This window comes from Daucus carota, chromosome 3 (assembly GCF_001625215.2).
Source record: "Daucus carota subsp. sativus chromosome 3, DH1 v3.0, whole genome shotgun sequence".
Taxonomy (NCBI): domain Eukaryota; kingdom Viridiplantae; phylum Streptophyta; class Magnoliopsida; order Apiales; family Apiaceae; genus Daucus; species Daucus carota.
This window is the reverse complement of record NC_030383.2, coordinates 63,218,922-63,244,012: the sequence shown is the minus strand read 5'-3', so window position 1 is coordinate 63,244,012 and position 25,091 is coordinate 63,218,922. Positions and strand designations below refer to the sequence as shown.

General features: G+C 35.1%; 7 protein-coding genes across 7 annotated transcripts; 3 read left to right on the top strand and 4 right to left on the bottom strand.

The window, feature by feature from the left end:
• Positions 1-118: 118 nt before the first annotated feature.
• Positions 119-2,037, top strand: LOC135151734 (uncharacterized). Its single transcript, XM_064090899.1, has 7 exons — positions 119-430; positions 525-799; positions 908-1,069; positions 1,160-1,261; positions 1,353-1,419; positions 1,510-1,608; positions 1,701-2,037. Exons 1-7 carry the CDS (start codon positions 239-241, stop codon positions 1,791-1,793), a joined length of 990 nt encoding a protein of 329 aa, XP_063946969.1. The 5' UTR covers positions 119-238; the 3' UTR covers positions 1,794-2,037.
• Positions 2,038-2,734: 697 nt separating this feature from the next.
• Positions 2,735-4,743, bottom strand: LOC135151600 (leucine-rich repeat receptor protein kinase EMS1-like). Its single transcript, XM_064090196.1, has 3 exons — positions 3,891-4,743; positions 3,438-3,748; positions 2,735-2,815 (listed from the first exon to the last, which is right to left on the bottom strand). The coding sequence occupies exons 1-3, from the start codon at positions 4,741-4,743 to the stop codon at positions 2,735-2,737; spliced, it is 1,245 nt and encodes a 414-aa protein (XP_063946266.1).
• Positions 4,744-4,892: 149 nt separating this feature from the next.
• LOC108214969 (receptor-like protein Cf-9 homolog) lies at positions 4,893-8,278 on the bottom strand. The gene is made up of 2 exons (XM_017387249.2): positions 6,327-8,278; positions 4,893-6,228 (listed from the first exon to the last, which is right to left on the bottom strand). Exons 1-2 carry the CDS (start codon positions 8,263-8,265, stop codon positions 5,072-5,074), a joined length of 3,096 nt encoding a protein of 1,031 aa, XP_017242738.2. The 5' UTR covers positions 8,266-8,278; the 3' UTR covers positions 4,893-5,071.
• A 1,323-nt stretch (positions 8,279-9,601) lies between these two features.
• On the bottom strand, positions 9,602-13,795 carry LOC135151599 (receptor-like protein 36). The gene is made up of 5 exons (XM_064090195.1): positions 12,371-13,795; positions 11,213-12,278; positions 10,696-10,844; positions 9,965-10,170; positions 9,602-9,835 (listed from the first exon to the last, which is right to left on the bottom strand). The coding sequence occupies exons 1-5, from the start codon at positions 13,791-13,793 to the stop codon at positions 9,602-9,604; spliced, it is 3,078 nt and encodes a 1,025-aa protein (XP_063946265.1). The 5' UTR covers positions 13,794-13,795.
• Positions 13,796-16,060: 2,265 nt separating this feature from the next.
• Positions 16,061-16,549, top strand: LOC135151598 (uncharacterized). Its single transcript, XM_064090194.1, has one exon. It carries the CDS (start codon positions 16,061-16,063, stop codon positions 16,547-16,549), a length of 489 nt encoding a protein of 162 aa, XP_063946264.1.
• A 3,006-nt stretch (positions 16,550-19,555) lies between these two features.
• On the bottom strand, positions 19,556-21,526 carry LOC135151597 (probable leucine-rich repeat receptor-like protein kinase At1g35710). The gene is made up of 3 exons (XM_064090193.1): positions 20,102-21,526; positions 19,783-20,009; positions 19,556-19,693 (listed from the first exon to the last, which is right to left on the bottom strand). The coding sequence occupies exons 1-3, from the start codon at positions 21,522-21,524 to the stop codon at positions 19,556-19,558; spliced, it is 1,788 nt and encodes a 595-aa protein (XP_063946263.1). The 5' UTR covers positions 21,525-21,526.
• A 2,278-nt stretch (positions 21,527-23,804) lies between these two features.
• On the top strand, positions 23,805-24,293 carry LOC135151596 (uncharacterized). The gene has a single exon (XM_064090192.1). The coding sequence runs from the start codon at positions 23,805-23,807 to the stop codon at positions 24,291-24,293; it is 489 nt and encodes a 162-aa protein (XP_063946262.1).
• The last annotated feature ends 798 nt before the right edge of the window (positions 24,294-25,091 follow it).

Sequence of the window (25,091 nt, the reverse complement as noted above, 5' to 3'; positions counted from 1 at the left end):
CTAAGCCAGCAATTGCAAAAAATCTTCTCGATGATGATGTAGCTATTATTGAGTATGCTGCAGTTCCACCAGAGAATAAGGTAATATAACTTGTGCATTTTGTAGTTTGTCAAAGGTATCTCCTATGTTCCTATTATTTCTTTAATTTAAATGTGTGCAGGGGCCGAAGAAATGTGAGTTGGCAGTGGAAACCATAGAAAACAAGGTGGCATTTGGCTTGCTATTTGATGATGAAAACATGAACAAGTCTATACATGGAGTGGCTTTGCAGCCCGGATGTGCTCGTGTCTCGGTGGATGGCGCAATTCAAGGAGACGCCTTGATTCCAATCCCCATAAAGGGTGAAATCGAGACAGTGGACCAAGCTGTTGGGTCTTATGTGTCATGGCCCCGAGACTTGATCATACTCCCAAATGCCCCAGTTGTCGAGGTATGCATGATTATAGGTTCTTTATATTTGCAGAAAAATAGGAGAAAAATTAGTGGTCTAAGTTATATTGAAATCATTTGCTTTATATATGCAGAAAAAAAAGAGAAAAGAAAAAGAACCTAAAACTGAGTTGGAAAAGGTGCAAAGATTGTTTAAGAGTGTCGAGATCAATAAGAAAGTTCCACAGCGCTTTCGCTTGTTGTATAAACATGCAACAACATTCATGAAGTCCAGCGGGGGTTCGATACAAATGCCATGTGATGCCGAGGTTTTTGGTGCTGAGAAAACAATTTTTATATTGGCTGAGAATATAATTGCTTTGCTCGAGTTCCAAATGATTGGGCAAGGTGCACTATCTGCATACATGGCGTAAGTAATCTTTCCAATTTATTCTTGTCGCTTCTGCCCTGTCTCATATTATTTGCTTGTGTGCATATTTATTTTGAAAAATAAATATTTTTTTGATTTTTAATGCAGGTACTTGCATACGGTGGTTCGTGACAATGACGAATTGGAAATGTATGCTTTTTGTGATCCCGCAACCATATTCACCAACAGTACAGATATTGAACGTAACTTGGTGAATCGTTTGAAAGAGGGTAATCCTGACCGGCTTTTCCTACTACCCTATAATACCAAGTAAGTACTCCGTCCTTATTGGCCATTGGATATTTTTCTAATCCTGACCGGCTTTTCCTACTAATTAAAATTTTTTTGTAATAAACATAGTTGTCACTGGATATTGGTCATATTATGGGCTGGAGAAATATTTGTACTCAATCCTTTGCCTCGAGGAACTAATTTTCCTGAGTTGGAAAAAGCACTGACTAGGTATTTCCATTATTTGATACAGAGCTATATTTAATTATTGAAATATCGTTTATTTTGCACTAATTAATGTCACCACCACACGTGACTGCAGGGCGATGATTACTTTTAATGTTCAGGCTGGGAGGGGAAATAAAGCCCCTAGTATCAAATATATGCCGGTATAACCTTTGTTTTTTCTATTAATTAGGATCAGTTAATACGGTATTATTATATAGGTATGTTACTATTCTAATTTTATTTTTAAACAGGGATGTCCCAAACAACCTGGTGGGATTGAATGTGGCTATGTAGTTATGCGCTACATGAGAGAAATTATAATGGACCATGAACTGTCATTTTTAAAGAAGGTATTTACATTCCTTAGATTTTGTAATTGTCATATATATATATATATGTGTGCAGTTGGATAATTTATAATTTTATTTGTTTTACATTTCAGTGGGCTCTTAAGACGCGTAAGCTGATTTGTTCGGAAGCCGAGCTTGATGAGGTCCGGTTTGAGGCTCTTAGCCATATTGAATCATTCATGTAGTTGCAATGACTTTAGGAGTAATCTGACTTTAGGTTTCGTTTAGAAGTCTACTGCTGATTTTGGGAGTATAATGTGTAGTTAATGGCAATGCAGACTTGTGAATTGAAGTACTACTAGTATTGGTTGTGTTGTGGATAATTTGAATTAGTTGGCATCAGTACTAGTATTGCTTGTTGGTGAATTATGTAATTAGTTGGTGGATTAATGCAAATATGTTTGGTAATTGGTGATATTGTTGCTTGGGAAATTTGATTGTTGATTTGTTTTGAGATTTTAATTTTACATTTGGGCATGTTATATAAGCAGGTGGAACATGGACTAAAAAATGTGAAATGACATCACTTCTTTGAAAAACTGATGTCTAAACTACAGAAAGACAATGGATTTAAAAGTAACCTGATGTAAAAAAACACTATAGACATCAACCGATATAAAGAGATGATGTAAAAGAAAACTATAGACATCAACTGAAATAAAGAACTGATGTGAAAGACGAACATAGACATCGTCTAATTTAAACAGATGATGTGAAAAAAAGTAATTTACATCGGTTAGTTTAGGTAACTGATGTTAAAAATGAATATTACATCAGTTCCACTGCAAATGTGTTCATTTTTCTCTTGTGTGTCTCATGTTTAAGATCATATTCAGCCTCTATTATTACCATATTTCATATTAGAATCATGTAAAAAAAGATGATTTTCAATGCATAGACATCTGGTTCTTTAGTAGAACTGCTGTGAAAGGTGGTTCTAGACATCGGTCATAAACCGATGTCTAAGACCCCTACCTTTTACATCACATGCGAAGACATCGGTCCTGTTTTCAATAGACATCGGTTTTTAGCCGATGTCTAAGCCCTTTTTTCTAGTAGTGGATATTTGGAGAAAACTAATATTTTAGTTTTCTGCGTTGTTACTGGTGGTTCTTATACAGGCATGTTAATGAGTACTTAATGGCTTCTGCATGTTTTGCATGGCCATAAGAGCATCTCCAGCAGCTTCCCTATATGGTATCCTAAGCTATTATTATAAGAAATATAGCACAAAACACAACTCCAGCAGAGTCCTAGCCATTCCTTAAAAAGTTAGGATCCCCTCTTCATTCCTCATTTTTAAGGATTGTGAAGCCATTCCTCATACTATTTTCATGAATAAAATATTCACTTCTTTCCATTTTCCCACTCTTTCCAAACTTTCTCTCTCTTATTACAAGTTGAATATAATATTATAATAATAATAGAGAATGTAAATAGGGAATGTTGTTGGAGTTCTCATTCACTAAAATGTAGTAATCCCTTAAAAGATACATATTTTATTATATATTTAGAGAACCGGTTAAGACTCTGCTGGAGATGCTCTAATAATCTGGGCATCTGGCCAGGGAAACTCGAGCGCACATGATTGATTAATTAATAATATTTATTTATTCAACAGAACTAGTTCATAATATGAAAGTATTAAACGAGATTGCATACTATTGTCATAGTTTAGAACATGTGTCATCCTAAGACAAATGTTATCAGCAGCTGGTTTCATATTCTTAAAGAGTATTGAATTGGCAAATAGCCCGTGAATTGGTTGTTGGAGAGATCTAGAATCCGCAACTTGGGGAATGGATGTGATGTGTGCTCCTTCCACTTACTGGACCATACAGTTTATTTGATTGCAAGACTAGGACTTCTAGCTCTCTGAGAGTGAATAGCCATGAAGGAAATGTACCGCCCATTTTGTTGTTCCCGATGTCAAGAATTTTCAAGTGCTTACAGTTTGACAAAGATCGGGGCAAAAGTCCTTCTAACTGATTGTCATACATGTTTAGATATCTTAACTGGCAACTCTCTGAGAAGGTTGTTGGTATTGGTCCTCGGAACTGATTATTAGCGAGATCAATGCAATGCATTTTATCTGCAAGATTTCCCAAACAATGCGGAAGGGCACCACTTAATCCATTATCTGACAGAACCAGAATATAAAGGTTTGTAGCATTGCAAATTGTTGCTGGGATCTCACCTGTTAAAATTGTTTGAGCTTCGGTAAAAGTGTAATCAATGTAACATACAAAAGGAAAATAAAATATATTGAGGGAGAAGTAAACCTGTAAGATGGTTTCCACTTAAATTGATGTATTCTAAAATTGGATGCACGTTATACTCCCTGGGAATATTTCCGGACAAATTATTATTTGAAAGATCAATGACGTGTAAGGATGGCAAGTTTTTCAAGAAGTCACTAGGAATTTTGCCAAAAAACCTATTATCGCTTAGCCCAACCATCTTAAGATTAGTGAGATTAGAAATGAGCATTGAAAGTGGTCCAACCAATTGATTAGAACCGAGATTAATAGATTCCAGGAGCTTCAGGTTTCTGATATCCAGTGGGATACTTCCTTTAAATAAATTCTTATTGCCATAGAGATTTAGATGTCTCAATTTGGTTAGGTTGAATATCTTTGATGGAAAAGGCCCATCAGAAGAATTTAAGGCAAGATTGAGGTTTTCAAGCTCAGAAAGCAAACTTATATCATTGGAAACAGGACCAGAAAAGTTATTTTCTGTTAGTTCAAGAATTTTTAATTGGGAAAGGTTGAATATATTTGGGGGAATTGGTCCATCAAAAAAATTGAAGTCAAGATAGAGGGTCTCAAGTTCAGAAAGCAAACCTATATCGTTGGAAATAGAACGAGAAAAGTTATTACCCGTGAGTTCAAGAACTTTTAAATTGGAAAGCTTAAATACTCTAGGTGGAATCGGCCCCTCAAAGGAATTTCCAGCAAGATGGAGGTTTTCAAGATTATGTAGATCGGTAAAAATTGATTCAAGCACAAGATCACCTGTAAACTTGTTAAAAGAAAGGTCAAGGAAAGTGAGGCTATGAGAGTCAGATATAAATTCTGGGAATTTTGACACCAGATTATTGCTGCCAAGGCCGAGGATGCGCAAAAAGGGCATGGAAGAGAAGTTGGACCAATTTGGAGATTGCAATTCATTATGCGACAGCAGTAAGATGTGTAATATCTGAAGATGGCTAACCTGGTACGGGATGTATTAAAACCTTATGTTAATACATGAAAGATTATGAGTCACGACCAAACAGACAGCTAGTACACAATACCAAGGTTTATATTAATACCCCTGAAGCAAGAAATATCATTATGAGTCCCGACCAAACGGATTATTACATAATACCAAATACTTAAGCAGCTAGTACAGTACTGGTTCACAAATGTCTACCACGACAACAACTTTCAAGTTCATCTTGATCTACCAGTACCTTTCTTCATGCATATCTTTTCATCAACTTCAGTTGCAGTACTTCGATATATCTCACAAACCACCAAGGCCTTCCTAGTCTGAGAACAATGTACGCAGACGACAATCCACATATCAGTCCACATCCATATCCCATCACGATTGCTTCCCATGTCCATTCATCGCCAGCATCATCTTCATCACCATTTCCGACTTCCTGTGGAGGTGATGCTGTGTTTACACATTTCTTTGTCAAAGGTGATCCACATAACGCGGAGTTTCCTAGATAAGAATCATTGTTGAAGGTGCTGAACTGTCCTTTCTGAGGAATCTCTCCACTAAGATGGTTTCCCGAGAGGTTCAAGACCTCTAGAAATGTCAATGCAGTTAACTGAGGTGGAATAGCCCCTGTCAGTTGATTTGAAGACAAATCTAAAGATTGGAGTCCTTTCATATTTCTCAGCAATGATGGAATATGTCCTGTTAGACTATTATGAGATAAGTTCAGCAATGCAAGCCATCTAAGCTCTCCAATAACGTCAGGAATTTCTCCTTGAAACTTGTTGCAGGACAGATCAATGGTTGTGTAAATATGAAGGATATTTTTCACTTCATACTCTGTTCCCTTCACAGTTAATGATACAGATGCTTCATAATGGAAAGAAAAAACTCCTGTGTCATTCTGATAACTATACAAATTATCAGTTGATTTCATATTCTTAAAGTATTGAATTGGCAAATGGCCAGTGAATTGATTGTTGGACAGATCCACAATCCGCAACTTGGGGAAGGGATTTTCTATGCTCCTCCCACTTATTGTACCATAGAGTTTATTTGATCGCAAGACAAGGACTTCTAGCTCTCCAAGTGCATAAAGCCATGACGGAAATGTACCACCTATTTTATTATTGCCAATATCAAGAATTTTCAAGTGCTTACAGTTCGCCAAAGATGGGCGCAACAATCCTTCAAACTCATTATTATCCATGTTTAGATATGTCAGCTGACAACTCCTGGAGAAAGTAGTTGGTATTGTTCCTCGAAACTGATTATTAGCAAGATTAATGAAAAGCAATCTATCAGCAAGATTCCCGAAACAGTTTGGAAGTGCACCACTTAATTCATTATTTGACAAATCAAGAACCAAAAGGGAAGTGACATTGCAAATTGTTGTTGGAAGCTCACCTGTCAAGATTGTTGAAACTTTGGTGAAACTGCAATAATCAGATTACTAGCTTAGTTACATATGAGAAAAAGAAAAGATCTATAGAGAAAAACTATACCCGTAAAATGGTTCCCACTTAAATCGATGTATTCCAAAGTTGGATGATCGTTATATTTCCACAAGTCACTCTGAATATTTCCACTAAGACTATTATCACTTACATCAAGAAATATAAGATTTGTGAGATTAGAAATGATCTTTGAAAGCGGTCCAGTCAATTTATTAGAACTGAGATCAAGAAGTACTAGTAGCTTCAGGTTTCCAATGTCAGATGGAATATAGCCACTGAGATTACTGAAATGTAGATCTAAGTACCTGAGGTTAGTCAAGAGTCCCAGTCCAATAGGAATACTTCCTTCAAATAAATTTCTATTGTCTGAGAGGTCCAAATCTCTTAATTTGGAGAGCCTAAATACATGTGGGGGAAGCGGCCCCTCAAAAAAATTAGAGCCAAGATAGAGGGTTTCAAGTTCAAAAAGCCAACCTATATCCTTAGAAATAAAACCTGAAAAGTTGTTCACATAAAGGGAAAGAATCTTTAGTTTGGAGAGCTTGAATACATTTGGCGGAAGCGGCCCCTCAAAAAAATTAGAGCTAAGATCGAGGGTTTCAAGCTCAGAAAGCAAACCTATATCATTGGAAACAGAACCTGAAAAGTTATTACCCCAGAGGTAAAGAAACCTTAGTTTGGAGAGCTTGAATACATTTGGCGGAAGCGGCCCCTCAAAAAAATTAGAGTTAAGATCGAGGGTTTCAAGCTCAGAAAGCAAACATATATCATTGAAAACAGAACCTGAAAACTTATTACCCCAAAGAAAAAGATGTTTTAATTTTGAAAGCTTGAATATACCTGGTGGAAGCGGTCCTTCAAAGGAATTGTTGCCTAAATATAGGTATTCAAGATCACAAAGTAACCTTATGTCATTGGGAATTGAACCTAAAAATTTGTTAATTGACAGGGTGAGAACTTTTAGTTTGGAGAGCTTGAATACATTTGGCGGAAGCGGCCCCTCAAAAAAATTAGAGCTAAGATCGAGAGTTTCAAGCTCAGAAAGCAAACCTATATCATTGGAAACAGAACCAGAAAACTTATTACCCCAAAGAACAAGATGTTTTAATTTTGAAAACTTGAATATATTTGGTGGAAGCGGTCCTTCAAAGGAATTGTTGGCTAAATATAGGTATTCAAGATCACAAAGCAACCTTATGTCATTGGGAATTGAACCTGAAAGTTTGTTATCTGACATGCTAAGATGTTTTAATTTGGAAAGCCTGAATATATCCGGCGGAAATGGCCCCTCGAAAGAATTGCCAACAAGACTGAGCTTTTCAAGATTATGCAGATCGGCAAATACTGATTCACGTACTAAATCACCAGTAAACTCGTTATAATTAAGGCTAAGGTGAGTCAGGCTATGAGAACTGGATATAAAATCTGGGAATTTCGACGCAAGAGGATTGTAACTGAGGTTGAGGATGCGCAAGAAAGGCATGGGAGAGAAATGGGACCAATTTGGAGTTTGCAATGCATTCTGTGACAGGTTCAAGATGAGCAAGCTCTGAAGATGGCTCACCTGGAACGGAATAGGACCATTGAGATAATTAAAGCTTAAATCAAGGCATTGAAGCCTTGTTAAGTTCTGAATGGCTGGTGGTATTGGACCCGAGAAGAAGTTGTATGCGAGGGTGAGATTCTTGAGATTTGGAAATGAAGTGAAACCGAAGTCGGACAGCATTCCATCAAGTTGTTTCTCACAGAGGTTAATCTCAGAGACTGAACCTGCAGAGTTACAAGTAATGCCAGTCCAGTTACAAAGATTTTCGAGATTGGTGAGGGACCAAGAATCGAGAAAAGAAGAAGGGGCTAGGCTATTCTTCCATTTCACAAGAGCTTCTCCCTCTCGTGTTGTTGCAAGAATGGATTCAAGTGATGAGAGAAAGAAAACAAAGAGAAGAAGGTGAGAAGGCTTTGCAGAGTATGCCATGTTTCTCCTCATCAACTGGGTTATGTGAATCTGATATCATACTGCACACTTCTATTTATACGCTGAATACTGGATTTATAACTTGAATATTTAACTCATAAATAATAATTTGATAAAGATATTTTGTTATTTCGTGTGGAAAAATTATATAATGAAAATAACTAAATATCTAATATCTTTAAATTTTTTATTTTATGTGGCTAGCTTACAGAGATGATAATTTTGGAGGATAGATTTTGAAATATAAGTGTGTGGATACTAATATAATATACTAATGATCATATATTTTTTGTGAATTTATTAGATGATGTGATTTTTCATCAATTTGATTATTATATTATATTTATTTACCAATATTAAAGTAACTAAGGTTTGGTGCTGTTGTTGTCATTTGGAGTTGATTCATATAGCTTAATTATAATTTATTTAATTATTATCATAATTCATGATTAGTTTTGATTTGATATATCCATTCGGTATATGGATATCCGAACCCAATGCTCACCCGTGCTGTGAACTTGGAGAGACATAAAGTTATCCTCTTAATTTTATTCAAGTTTTTAACAAATTATATCTTTTAATATAATTAATGTAATAAATATTACAAAAATATTGTTTCTAGATACATAAAATAAAAAATAATATAATTATATAATTGAAATATAGGTTAACAGCAACCAAATTATTTTTTAAAATAATAACAAAATTATGAATGAAAACAATTATATATTGAATATTTTTGAACTATTACTTAATGTGGTGTATTTAGAATATTGTGCCATAGCTTTTGGACCACAAATTTTGATATATAAGTGTGTGCACACTATTCCAATACACTAACGATCATATTCTTTTTGTGTACTTATTAGGATGATTTTGATTTTTCATTTATAATTTTCGTCGTTTTGATTATTATATTCTTTATGGATTTATTAGAGGACTTTGACTTTTCATCAATTTAACCATATTGCCTTTATCAATTTCAGTGCCACGTAAGTTATTTCAATTTTAATTTATAATATAATTATACTATCTTTGTTCCCCTCATTTCTTTACGTTAATTTTGGCACGTTTTTCCATACTAATTTAAAGTATAGTTCCGTGATATATTTTTTAATTTTTTTTCTCTGAATAAAAGTTTGACGTTTAAACTTTTATCAAAAAAGAAATTTTTTAAAAAAAGTTATGAAACTATACTTTATACGAGCTCAAAATGCGTGCAAACAGTGTACGTAAAGTAATTTTTATATATTATCAAAATTTAGGATTAATTTTGATTTCGTATCCTCAATTTATTATTGATGATTAATTTGATCTGATTATTTATTATTAGTGTCCCGAAAATAATTTATATCACTCCCGAGCTACCATCACATCTTTGAAAGCGCGAGGCAGTGGTCCTCAGAAGACTTGGAATGAGTCTAGAAGGCTTGGGGAGACCCAGAGCAATCTCTCTTAAGGTATTCATTTTTTTTTTATACTGCATTTTGTGCATGGCCATGATAACCTGGGCATCTTGGCTTCCAAAGAACCCGTCCAAATGTTTAAGTGCCTGAGAATTCTTTGAAACATGTTTAAGTGCCTGAGAATTCTTTAAGACTACATCAATTTCAGTTGCATAATTTCATCTGTTTGAGAAATTGGACCAATTTGGAGAATGCAATGCATTCTGTGACACGTTTAAGACAAGCAACCTTTGAAGATGGCTAACCTGGAACGGAATGGGACCATCGAGATAATTAAAGCTTAAATCAAGATACTGAAGCTGTGTTAAATTCTCAATGGCTGGTGGTATTGGACCCAAGAAGAAGTTATCTGCAAGGGTGAGATTGTTGAGATTTGGAAATGAAGTGAAACCAAACTCGGACAGCCTTCCATCAAGTTTTTTTCCGAAAAGGTTAATCTCAGTGACTGAACCTGCAGAGTTACAAGTAATGCCAGTCCAGTTACAAAGATTATCGAGATTGGTGAGTGACCAAGAGTCGAGAAAAGAAGAAGGGGCTAGGCTATTCTTCCATTTCACAAGAGCTTCTCCCTCTCCCTCTCGTCTTGTTGCAAGAATGGACTCAAGTGATGAGAGAAAGAAAACAAAGAGAAGAAGGTGAGAAGGCTTTACAAAGTGTGCCATGTTTCTCCTCAACTGGGTTATGAATACCATACATACTGCACACTTCTATTTATATGCTGCATGCATGCTTGCCGTGTTATTGGAATTATAGCTTAAATATTGAACCCATAAATAATATAATTTGATAAAGATATTTTGTTATCTACTGTGGAAAATTATATATTGAAAACAACTAGATATTTTATATTTTTAAAATTTTATTTTATGTGAATAGTTTTTAGAGATGATTGTTTATAGGGGATTGATTTTGAATAGGTTATATGCAATTGGATTTATTACCGACACTGGGCTGTTAGTAGACCATATCATAGGACCCTTGACATTGTATGGACTAATCTGAGCTGATGGGTTCTCAGAAGACTTGGAAAGAGTCCATCCAAGACTTGGGAGAGAAGATGACCTATCCCAGTTATCATTGCGCAAATTATCAACACAATTGTCCATACAACTTTTATCTTCAAAACTAATACACATATGAAAATACTCATGAGTCCCTGCTTTGCATCGCAAAATTTTTCAAGTGGTTCCTATATTAGTATGAGAAGCTGGAAGTATCCAAAACATGTAGATTATCATTGACACTGAAATAAAATGCATTTTCTCAACGACTAATCAATAATCATACGTACAATTATATAAGTATTACATAGCACCACAAATTTTGTGCAAACACTACTGGTTCAGAACACATGTTTTCCTAAGATAACATTGTTTCCAGTTGTGCTTCATGATTGAACGGTACTCAACATGCATCATCTCATCAACTTCTGTTGCACGCTTTCAGTGTATCTCATAAACCACTGAGGCTTTCTGAATGTGAAGACAACGTACCCAGTGGACAATAATCCGCATATTAGTCCACATCCATATCCCATGAGGATCACTTCCCAATCGGGTTCATCATAGGCATCATTGTCACCAGTTCCGCCTTCTTGTGGTGGTGACACAGTGTGTGTACAGTTATTAGTTAAAGGTAATCCACACAAGGCAAAGTTACCTAGGTAAGAATCCTTGTTGAATGTGCTGAACTGTCCTTTTTGGGGGATAGGCCCTGTCAGATGATTTTCCGAGAGGTTCAAGACCTCTAGAAATGTCAACCTAATCAACTGATCGGGAATACCCCCTGTCAAATGATTTGAAGACAAATCTAGAGATAAAAGTGATTCCATATTTCCGAGCTGTGATGGGATAGGTCCAATAAGACTATTATGTGATAGATTGAGCAATGCAAGCCATTTAAGTTCTCCAATAACCTCGGGAATTTCTCCCTGAAATTTGTTGCATGACACATCTATGGCTGTATAAATATGAAGGATCTTTTTCACTTCATACTCTCTTCCTTTCACAGTTAATGAGATCGATGCTTGATGATAGTAAAAACCACTTTCTGTATAAAAATAACTATAGTGGTTATCTGTTGGTTTCATATTCTTAAAATACTGAATTGGTAAATCGCCTGTAAATTGATTGTTGGAGAGATCAACAATCCGCAACTTGGGGAATAAATTTGCTGAGCTTGTTCCATTGACTGGACCGTGGAATCTATTTGATCGCAAGACTAGGACTTCCAGCTCTCCAAGAGTAAACAGCCATGACGGGAATTTACCACCTATTTCATTGTTTCCAATATCAAGAATTTGTAGGTGCTTACAGTTTGCCAGAGATTGCGGCAACAACCCTTCAAAGTGATTGTTGTACATGTTTAGATATGTCAGCCGGCAACTCTTAGAGAAAGTTGTTGGTATTGGTCCTCGAAACAAATTATTAGCAAGATTAATGGAAAGAAGTTGATCAGCAAGATTCCCCAAACAATGTGGAAGTGCATTGCTGAATTCATTATTTGACAGAACAAGAGTCGAAAGGGATGTAGCATTGCAAATCGTTGCTGGAAGCTTGCCTGTTAGAATTGTTGAAGCTTCAGTAAAAGTGTAATAATCAGGTTACTAGCATATACAAAATGAACATAAAAATTTAAAGAGAGAAGTAGACCTCTAAAACGGTTTCCACTTAAATTGATATAATCCAATGTCGGATGAACGTTGAATTCCTTAGGAATGCTTCCAGACAGATCATTGTTTGAAAGATCAATGTAAAATAATAATGTAGAGTTTTCCAAGAAGTCACTTGGAATACTGCCGGAAAACCAATTATCATTCAGACCAAGACGCGTTAGATTAGTGAGGTTAGAAATGATCTTTGGGAGCGGTCCGGTCAATTGATTAAAACTGAGATCAAGATGTTCTAGTAGCTTTAGATTTCCAATGTCAGATGGAATGTAGCCGGTGAGATAATTGGAATTAAGACATAAGTAGTCAAGGTTAGTCAAAAGCCCCAACCCAAGAGGAATACTTCCTTTAAATACTCTTTTATTATTTGAGAGGGCGAGATGTCTTAATTTGGAAAGCTTGAAGAAATTTGGTGGAAGCGGACCCTGAAAAGAATTACCATTAAGATCAAGAGATTCCAGGTTAGAAAGCATCCTTATATCATCTGAAATAAGACCTGAAAAATTGTTACCCCAGAGGGAAAGATCCCGTAATTTGGGAAGTCTGAAAATATTTTGTGGAAGCATCCCTTTGAAAGAATTGTTACCAAGATAAAGGGATTCAAGATCACGAAGCATCCCTATGTCATCCGGCACAGAACCTGAAAACTTATTAGCAGATAGGGAAAGGTATTTTAATTTAGAAAGCCTGAATATATTCGGTGGAAACGTCCCCTCAAAAGAATTACCATCAAGAAACAGCGTTTCAAGATTTTGCAAATTGGTAAATTCTGATTCGAGCACAAGATGATCAGCGGTGAACTTGTTGTCTCCAAGGTCAAGGAAAGTCAGGCTAAAAGAATTGGATATAAATTCTGGGAATTTCGACACAAGATGATTGGCCCGTAGGTTGAGGATGCTCATAAAAGGCATGGGAGAGAAGTCAGACCACTTTGGAGCCTGCATTTCATTATACGACAAGTCTAAAACACGTAATCTCTGAAGATGGCTAACCTCGTACGGAATGGAACCACTGAAATAATTGTAGCTTAAATCAAGGTATTGAAGCTGTGTTAAATTCGCAATGCCTGGTGGTATTAGCCCGGAGAAGCTGTTGTCTCTTATAGTCAAATTTTCGAGATTCGGAAATGAAGTGAAACCAAATTCGGACAGCGTTCCATCGAGCTGTTTTTGGGAAAGATTTATCTGAGACACTGAACTTGCAGAGTTACAAGTAATGCCAGTCCAGTTGCAAAGATTATCGAGATCGGAGAGTGACCAAGAATCAAGAAAAGAAGACGGGGCTAGGCTATTCTTCCATTTCACAAGAGCTTCTCCTTCTCGTCTTGTTGCCAATAGAATGGATGGAAGTAAGGAGGAAAAGAAAACAAGTAAAAGAAGATGATATAGCTTTGCAGAGTGTGCCATGTTTCTCCTCAGCTTGATGTACGTTTCATCCTATAATGCACACTTCTATTTATAAGCGACCAACTGCAGTGGTTAACTATATTTAGAATATAATATATTATTACTTTTATTGTAAGTATATATATATATATATATATATATATATATATATATATATATATATATATATAGAATACATTAATTTTTTTTGTAATATATATATGATGTAAAATTTTCTTATAACAATATCTTGGAATTGAAAAAAGAAATTACACAATAATTATAACCGAGTGCAAAAACTTTGATATATTTTTAATAAATTATTTTATATCTTCTTTTTTTTTTATCATTTTCTATGTAAGAGTTTTAATGAATTAGAGATGTTTTTATTATCATTAGAATACGAATATAGAAACTAGTGATATTACTTTTGCATAATACAACAACAGGTTATTTCTAAACAAGATGTTAAAAATTGTTATGATAAGTATAAAAGTCCGTTGTTTTCAATTATAATTTTTGGTAAAAAATTGAAATAGGTACTCTCGTCTTTCTCGAAAAGAAAATTTCCAAGTACTCCGAAAGTACTCCAAAAGCTAACCATAATCACTAGTATCTTTATTATAATTAAAAATATATAAATATCAAAAAAGTTATCTGTCACTAGTAACGAGAAAATGCATGGAAATTACATGCTAGGCAAATTGTAGTTTACGTCGAAACTTTTCAGCACTTCTGAAACCGAGTCGTTCAGTTAGCTGTCACCGTAAGATTCTTTAAGATTTAAGAATGGTCATCTACCCTGTAAACTTTATGGGCTGATTCACTCCAAGCCAGAATCAGTCTAATACTCCCGTCCCACGCTACAAATTTATTTTAAAAAACTTACGTATATTAAAAAAATATTAATTTAATAACATTTTCTCACTTGTATCCTTAATAAATATATGAATGCCGACTCTTATTCATAAATAATTTTCGAAATTTTATATAAATTTGACATAATTTGAATAAAGAACCAATATTAATGAATAGCCAGGTTTAATATTTTTGCCCACCAATATATTGGATAATGAGATTTTGCTTTGATATTATGGTCTTTTAGCCTAATTTCATTTGAAATTTTAAATTTTAACAAACTAACATGCTTGAGAATACGAATAGTGACTCATTAATTAGAATAAGAACATTTTAATATAATATAAATTTAAGAATTTTAAATAACAATTGAAATCATATTTTTTTAAATCTACTGTTTGAAATAAGACCCACACTTTCAAACGTCCTCTTATGTTCTTATAATCACATTTAAATTAAATAAAATTATAATAAACAATAATATTTGTTCACCAGCTACGCTGGTTGATTTGATGGCCGTGAATAATTTGTATACACCCTCTTTCAAAAAATTTGTATACACCCTGGAAAGTTGGAGTCAATGGGAAAGAGTCTCCGAAGACTTGGAAAGAGTCCTCCCAACTGGGGTCCAGCGGAGGCAGAAAGCCCCGTTCAACTTCAGCCAATTATTGGGCCCAACAAAGCGTCGGTGTGATGGTACTCCGGTGGTACTCCTGTACCCTTTGCGGGAAGTTGGAAACGTGTGCGTGTGCTGATCAATTAGCAAGAAAAAAAAAATTAATGGGCTTTTGAATTACGTGAATTATGGATGATTTGACCAAACTTATTTTCAGAAATAAAGAGAATGTACAATAATTTTTTTTTATTCTGAAATAAGTCTTTACTTTTTTCAAACAACAAATAAGAAATATCTCTTTAACATTTATATACAAAAATATATTTTTTAGAAAAATAAGAATTTATTTCTTATTATATTGGTTGTCAAACAGGGACTAGGTCAAACATCTACACTATTTTCATTATCACCGATGATAAGATGTATTGTCTGATACGGAATTGAATGAATTACATAATTTTTAAAAACTTATGTTCCCTGTAGGTCGACCGTGGATCGTCTAGCTTGGTCAAAGACTACTAACAGCCAAAATTCTGTGAAAACAGGTTACCAGTTTTGACATGCCCAAAATATTGGCACTGGCACTGTTACACAATCTAGTGGGTGGAAGAAACTCTGGCAGTTGGAGGTTCCTCTTAAGATCAAAGTGTTTTTATGGCGTTTTTGCAGGAATAATGTGCCTGTGAAAAGTCGATTACAATCTAAGGGAGTAAATCTTTCTCTTGACTGTCCCATGTGTAACTCTGGTGACGAAGACCTTATTCACATATTTTTCACCTGCCAGTTTGCAATGTTATGTTGGCAATACTCAGGTATGGTCTTTGATTTGTCTCTGGTGGAGTTTGCCCCCTCTTGGTTACTTGCTAGGTTTGAATCAGGTCCTGATCATGAAACTTTTAATATTGCTCGAGTTCTTTGGGGAATTTGGTTTTTTCGAAACAAGAAGGTTTGGGATCACAAGGTTGTTACAGCTGCTATAGCTATGGATTGGAGCGCTAAGATTATTTCTGACTGGAAGGAGGCTAAAGCTAAGCGTGTTGTTCAGGTTGGTAGTACTTCTAGTTCCGCATCTTCTTCTCGAGTGAAGTGGAAAAAGCTGACGGATGGAGTTCTCAAACTAAATGTTGATGCAGGTGTGCGTTTCGGTGAGGCCTCGGTCTCGTTGGGTTTGGTTCTGCGTGACAGCGAGGGAGTTTTTGTGATGGGTAAAACAATATGTAAAGCCATGGTGGCTACTGTCCTTGAAGCCGAAGCAAGCGCTATTTTTGAAGGGGGTGTTGGCCCTGTGAGTCACCATCAGTAACAATATGGACCTTAAAGTCACAATCCCGTAAAATGGCCCCGGGTGTCACTCCAAAACATGTTCTGAAGCAGCGTTTAGGATTTATACTAAAACGTGACTCCTGGTCACGTTATGGGGTTATTATTTTAAACTAAAAAAAGCAAAACGTCACTTCAATTGCTGTTATATATGAAAACGAGACTTTAGTCACGTGCTGGTGTGTTTATCAGAAGTAAAACGTGCCTTCATGTGACGTTCTTGATTTTTTTTTTTATTTTTTAATAACCTAAAAATCTAAAACGTAACTTAATGTCGTTTGCTAGCTTAACACCCAACTTACAATTCTGTCGCCACTTTAAACGCCATTTAAAATTTTGTTTTATATTTTAATTCCGGTTCCTCGGCTTTAGGGTCTCACGGCCCTAGAGCCTCGAGTTAATTAGGGTTTAGGCTCGAGCGTTTAGGGCTTGAAGGTCCTTCAGCCTCGCATTAATTATGGTTTAGGCTCGAGGGAGTAGGGTCTACCGGCCCTACACCCTCAATCCTAAAACCTAGCGTTTGGCCAATTAATTTACAGTACGAATTAATCATTATGGCAACCCAAACCTAAACCTAAATGTTAACGATTGTAAATTTATTTATTCCGCCGGTTTCTCGGCTTCAGGGCCTTCGGCCCTTCAGCCTCGCATTAATTAGGGTTTAGGCTCGAGGGAGTAGGGCCTACCGGCCCTACACCCTCAATCCTAAACCCTAACGTTCGGCCAATTAATTTACAATACGAATTCATCATTCTGCAACCCAAACCTAAACCCTAAATGTTAACGATTGTAAATTTTTTTATTCCGCCGGTTTCTCGCCTTCGGCCCTTCAGCCTCGCATTAATTAGGGTTTAGGCTCGAGGGAGTAGGGCCTACCGACCCTACACCCTCAATCCTAAACCCTAACGTTCGGCCAATTAATTTACAGTATGAATTAATCATTCTGCAACCCAAATCTAAACCCTAAATGTTAACGATTGTAAATTTATTTATTCTGCCGATTTCTCGGCTTCAGGGCCTTCGGCCCTTCAGCCTCGCATTAATTAGGTTTTAGGCTCGAGGGAGTAGGGCCTACCGGCCCTACACCCTCAATCCTAAACCCTAACGTTCAGAAAATTAATTTACAATTATAAACAAATTTTTCTAAACCCCATGTATGAACGCTTAAATATTCTTTTTAACGTAGGAAACCGCAGCCGCTACCCTTTGGGGTGCACTGGTTAAATATTATTATAATTTGTTATAACGTTGACTAGTGAGTGAATTTCTTTCTATATGGAAATAAGCAAGATGTGAGTAATATGAAAAAAAAACTCAGATCAGTGAACGTAACTTCATGTTACGTTAGACTTTTTTTAAAAAGTATTAAACCTGGAAACACTGTTGCGTGTGCCGTTTATGATGGAAAAACAGAACGTGAGTTTAAGTAGTGTTATAGAGTGATAATGAGGGCCATTTTTTATTATAATGACAACTAGGGCATTTGACACTAAAAAAAGGTTACTGGGGGCCTTTTCTCTTTTGAAGGTCTCCCGTGGTTGTGCTCATTAAATCATGAGGTGGTGGAAATTGAATCAGACTCTCTCCTGGCCATTAAAGCCTTGCATGACTCTCAGGAAAATCTTTTAGAAGTTGGTCACATCTTGAATGCCTGCAAGCTTATTTTAAATTCGAAGCCATGTTATTCAGTTTCATTTGTTAAACGACAAGCGAATGGAGTAGCTCATCTAGTAGCTAAATTATCCTGTTCTTTAAATTGTCAAAAAGTGTTTATGTCTCCTCGAGATGTATTGTTGGAGATTTTTCTGTATGACATTTCGTATTAATGAAATTTGTCTTTTATTCAAAAAAAAAAAAGAAGGTTCTGAATATTATAAAAAAAGTTAAATTGTCCTTGGAATATTATGTTCTGGTTAGATAAAGTAATGTTTTGATATGATACTACATTATCTACCGTTATATTTTTTAGAGTTTCTCATTGTGTAACACTTTAAAAAAAATATAAACGTCACTCATTTAACATTATTAAGTGATATTATGACAAAAAAGAATATTATAAAGTGATATTTGAAATCATATTGGATCTAATATTTAATTTTCGAGACATTACTACTTAAAAATGTGATAATGATAAGGGCAACATCCGATTTTCAGCATGTGATTTAAAAGATAATGATCATCTGTTATTCGTGAAATTATTTTTAATTGTTTTTTAAAAATATTAAAAATAAATTATATAGCTATGCAGTTAAATCATCTAAATTAGTGTGCCTAAAATTAACGAACTCACTAATTTGGAATATAGAGAGTATTTTATAATTTAATTTGTAAAATAATATTTTTAATTCTTTTTTAAAATAAAAATAAACATATCCCTTTTACTTAACATTTACACACGTTGAGGGGCTTATTACCACGATCTCCTTTTACATGTTCATTTTGATTTTCGAAAGTCAAATTAACCAATTTTTAACTAAACATATAAATTAAAAATATACATTGTGAGTCCATAATTATCATTTTAGTAGATTTAGTCCGGGTTAATAGGCGAAAAGATCATTGAACTCATGGCCAACTTGCAGTTAAGTCACTGAACTTAAAAAGTTTGCAAACGGATCACAGAACTCGATTTAAGTTGCAGTCAACTCACTGAACTAATAAAAGTTTGCAAATAGGTCACTGCGACGTTAAATATCAGCTGCCTTTAACAGAATCCTTTAAAAAAAATAAAAAAAACTTTGAGAAAAATATAAATATCGATTTTTTAATAAAGTTGAATTTTTTTAAAATACTTTAAAAAATATGAAAAAACATCGAAAAAATCTAAAAATTTTGAAAATAAATTTAAAACTTTGAAAAAATCTGAAAATTTGGAAAAATTCTAAAATTTTTTAATTTCAAAAATTTAGGTATATTTTTTGAATTTCCAGATATTTTTAGATTTTTTTAATTTTTACATTTTTCATTTTTTTGAAAAATTCCAAATTTTTTAAAGCCTTTTCAAAAAATTTAGGCTTTGTTGATTCCAGAATTCCACCTTCCCAGTGGCATGACAATGGTCACTGACAGATATGCCAGTTCCCCATTTGAGACATGGAGCCGGTGCATCACAAACATAACAGTGACACTGTAACAGACAATGGTCAAATAAGATACGCAGAACGTTCGGTACTGAAAAGAGGTGTAATAATTAATTCTGAGAAAAAATATTATTACCTGGTTTAGCACAAAGTGATTGTTGTACATGTTTAGATATGTCAGCCGACAACTCTTAGAGAAAGTTGTTGGTATTGGTCCTCGAAACAAATTATTAGCAAGATTAATGGAAAGAAGTTGATCAGCAAGATTCCCCAAACAATGTGGAAGTGCATTGCTGAATTCATTATTTGACAGAACAAGAGTCGAAAGGGATGTAGCATTGCAAATCGTTGCTGGAAGCTTGCCTGTTAGAATTGTTGAAGCTTCAGTAAAAGTGTAATAATCAGGTTACTAGCATATACAAAATGAACATAAAAATTTAAAGAGAGAAGTAGACCTCTAAAACGGTTTCCACTTAAATTGATATAATCCAATGTCGGATGAACGTTGAATTCCTTAGGAATGCTTCCAGACAGATCATTGTTTGAAAGATCAATGTAAAATAATAATGTAGAGTTTTCCAAGAAGTCACTTGGAATACTGCCGGAAAACCAATTATCATTCAGACCAAGACGCGTTAGATTAGTGAGGTTAGAAATGATCTTTGGGAGCGGTCCGGTCAATTGATTAAAACTGAGATCAAGATGTTCTAGTAGCTTTAGATTTCCAATGTCAGATGGAATGTAGCCAGTGAGATAATTGGAATTAAGACATAAGTAGTCAAGGTTAGTCAAAAGCCCCAACCCAAGAGGAATACTTCCTTTAAATACTCTTTTATTATTTGAGAAGGCGAGATGTCTTAATTTGGAAAGCTTGAAGAAATTTGGTGGAAGCGGACCCTGAAAAGAATTACCATTAAGATCAAGAGATTCCAGGTTAGAAAGCATCCTTATATCATCTGAAATAAGACCTGAAAAATTGTTACCCCAGAGGGAAAGATCCCGTAATTTGGGAAGTCTGAAAATATTTTGTGGAAGCATCCCTTTGAAAGAATTGTTACCAAGATAAAGGGATTCAAGATCACGAAGCATCCCTATGTCATCCGGCACAGAACCTGAAAACTTATTAGCAGATAGGGAAAGGTGTTTTAATTTAGAAAGCCTGAATATATTCGGTGGAAACGTCCCCTCAAAAGAATTACCATCAAGAAACAGCGTTTCAAGATTTTGTAAATTGGTAAATTCTGATTCGAGCACAAGATGATCAGCGGTGAACTTGTTGTCTCCAAGGTCAAGGAAAGTCAGGCTAAAAGAATTGGATATAAATTCTGGGAATTTCGACACAAGATGATTGGCCCGTAGGTTGAGGATGCTCATAAAAGGCATGGGAGAGAAGTCAGACCACTTTGGAGCCTGCATTTCATTATACGACAAGTCTAAAACACGTAATCTCTGAAGATGGCTAACCTCGTACGGAATGGAACCACTGAAATAATTGTAGCTTAAATCAAGGTATTGAAGCTGTGTTAAATTCGCAATGCCTGGTGGTATTAGCCCGGACAAGCTGTTGTCTCTTATGGTCAAATTTTCGAGATTCGGAAATGAAGTGAAACCAAATTCGGACAGCGTTCCATCGAGCTGTTTTTGGGAAAGATTTATCTGAGACACTGAACTTGCTGAGTTACAAGTAATGCCAGTCCAGTTGCAAAGATTATCGAGATCGGAGAGTGACCAAGAATCAAGAAAAGAAGACGGGGCTAGGCTATTCTTCCATTTCACAAGAGCTTCTCCTTCTCGTCTTGTTGCCAATAGAATGGATGGAAGTAAGGAGGAAAAGAAAACAAGTAAAAGAAGATGATATAGCTTTGCAGAGTGTGCCATGTTTCTCCTCAGCTTGATGTACGTTTCATCCTATAATGCACACTTCTATTTATAAGCGACCAACTGCAGTGGTTAACTATATTTAGAATATAATATATTATTACTTTTATTGTAAGTATATATATATATATATATATATATATATATATATATATATATATATATATATATATATATATAGAATACATTAATTTTTTTTGTAATATATATATGATGTAAAATTTTCTTATAACAATATCTTGGAATTGAAAAAAGAAATTACACAATAATTATAACCGAGTGCAAAAACTTTGATATATTTTTAATAAATTATTTTATATCTTCTTTTTTTTTTTTATCATTTTCTATGTAAGAGTTTTAATGAATTAGAGATGTTTTTATTATCATTAGAATACGAATATAGAAACTAGTGATATTACTTTTGCATAATACAACAACAGGTTATTTCTAAACAAGATGTTAAAAATTGTTATGATAAGTATAAAAGTCCGTTGTTTTCAATTATAATTTTTGGTAAAAAATTGAAATAGGTACTCTCGTCTTTCTCGAAAAGAAAATTTCCAAGTACTCCGAAAGTACTCCAAAAGCTAACCATAATCACTAGTATCTTTATTATAATTAAAAATATATAAATATCAAAAAAGTTATCTGTCACTAGTAACGAGAAAATGCATGGAAATTACATGCTAGGCAAATTGTAGTTTACGTCGAAACTTTTCAGCACTTCTGAAACCGAGTCGTTCAGTTAGCTGTCACCGTAAGATTCTTTAAGATTTAAGAATGGTCATCTACCCTGTAAACTTTATGGGCTGATTCACTCCAAGCCAGAATCAGTCTAATACTCCCGTCCCACGCTACAAATTTATTTTAAAAAACTTACGTATATTAAAAAAATATTAATTTAATAACATTTTCTCACTTGTATCCTTAATAAATATATGAATGCCGACTCTTATTCATAAATAATTTTCGAAATTTTATATAAATTTGACATAATTTGAATAAAGAACCAATATTAATGAATAGCCAGGTTTAATATTTTTGCCCACCAATATATTGGATAATGAGATTTTGCTTTGATATTATGGTCTTTTAGCCTAATTTCATTTGAAATTTTAAATTTTAACAAACTAACATGCTTGAGAATACGAATAGTGACTCATTAATTAGAATAAGAACATTTTAATATAATATAAATTTAAGAATTTTAAATAACAATTGAAATCATATTTTTTTAAATCTACTGTTTGAAATAAGACCCACACTTTCAAACGTCCTCTTATGTTCTTATAATCACATTTAAATTAAATAAAATTATAATAAACAATAATATTTGTTCACCAGCTACGCTGGTTGATTTGATGGCCGTGAATAATTTGTATACACCCTCTTTCAAAAAATTTGTATACACCCTGGAAAGTTGGAGTCAATGGGAAAGAGTCTCCGAAGACTTGGAAAGAGTCCTCCCAACTGGGGTCCAGCGGAGGCAGAAAGCCCCGTTCAACTTCAGCCAATTATTGGGCCCAACAAAGCGTCGGTGTGATGGTACTCCGGTGGTACTCCTGTACCCTTTGCGGGAAGTTGGAAACGTGTGCGTGTGCTGATCAATTAGCAAGAAAAAAAAAAATTAATGGGCTTTTGAATTACGTGAATTATGGATGATTTGACCAAACTTATTTTCAGAAATAAAGAGAATGTACAATAATTTTTTTTTATTCTGAAATAAGTCTTTACTTTTTTCAAACAACAAATAAGAAATATCTCTTTAACATTTATATACAAAAATATATTTTTTAGAAAAATAAGAATTTATTTCTTATTATATTGGTTGTCAAACAGGGACTAGGTCAAACATCTACACTATTTTCATTATCACCGATGATAAGATGTATTGTCTGATACGGAATTGAATGAATTACATAATTTTTAAAAACTTATGTTCCCTGTAGGTCGACCGTGGATCGTCTAGCTTGGTCAAAGACTACTAACAGCCAAAATTCTGTGAAAACAGGTTACCAGTTTTGACATGCCCAAAATATTGGCACTGGCACTGTTACACAATCTAGTGGGTGGAAGAAACTCTGGCAGTTGGAGGTTCCTCTTAAGATCAAAGTGTTTTTATGGCGTTTTTGCAGGAATAATGTGCCTGTGAAAAGTCGATTACAATCTAAGGGAGTAAATCTTTCTCTTGACTGTCCCATGTGTAACTCTGGTGACGAAGACCTTATTCACATATTTTTCACCTGCCAGTTTGCAATGTTATGTTGGCAATACTCAGGTATGGTCTTTGATTTGTCTCTGGTGGAGTTTGCCCCCTCTTGGTTACTTGCTAGGTTTGAATCAGGTCCTGATCATGAAACTTTTAATATTGCTCGAGTTCTTTGGGGAATTTGGTTTTTTCGAAACAAGAAGGTTTGGGATCACAAGGTTGTTACAGCTGCTATAGCTATGGATTGGAGCGCTAAGATTATTTCTGACTGGAAGGAGGCTAAAGCTAAGCGTGTTGTTCAGGTTGGTAGTACTTCTAGTTCCGCATCTTCTTCTCGAGTGAAGTGGAAAAAGCTGACGGATGGAGTTCTCAAACTAAATGTTGATGCAGGTGTGCGTTTCGGTGAGGCCTCGGTCTCGTTGGGTTTGGTTCTGCGTGACAGCGAGGGAGTTTTTGTGATGGGTAAAACAATATGTAAAGCCATGGTGGCTACTGTCCTTGAAGCCGAAGCAAGCGCTATTTTTGAAGGGGGTGTTGGCCCTGTGAGTCACCATCAGTAACAATATGGACCTTAAAGTCACAATCCCGTAAAATGGCCCCGGGTGTCACTCCAAAACATGTTCTGAAGCAGCGTTTAGGATTTATACTAAAACGTGACTCCTGGTCACGTTATGGGGTTATTATTTTAAACTAAAAAAAGCAAAACGTCACTTCAATTGCTGTTATATATGAAAACGAGACTTTAGTCACGTGCTGGTGTGTTTATCAGAAGTAAAACGTGCCTTCATGTGACGTTCTTGATTTTTTTTTTATTTTTTAATAACCTAAAAATCTAAAACGTAACTTAATGTCGTTTGCTAGCTTAACACCCAACTTACAATTCTGTCGCCACTTTAAACGCCATTTAAAATTTTGTTTTATATTTTAATTCCGGTTCCTCGGCTTTAGGGTCTCACGGCCCTAGAGCCTCGAGTTAATTAGGGTTTAGGCTCGAGCGTTTAGGGCTTGAAGGTCCTTCAGCCTCGCATTAATTATGGTTTAGGCTCGAGGGAGTAGGGTCTACCGGCCCTACACCCTCAATCCTAAAACCTAGCGTTTGGCCAATTAATTTACAGTACGAATTAATCATTATGGCAACCCAAACCTAAACCTAAATGTTAACGATTGTAAATTTATTTATTCCGCCGGTTTCTCGGCTTCAGGGCCTTCGGCCCTTCAGCCTCGCATTAATTAGGGTTTAGGCTCGAGGGAGTAGGGCCTACCGGCCCTACACCCTCAATCCTAAACCCTAACGTTCGGCCAATTAATTTACAATACGAATTCATCATTCTGCAACCCAAACCTAAACCCTAAATGTT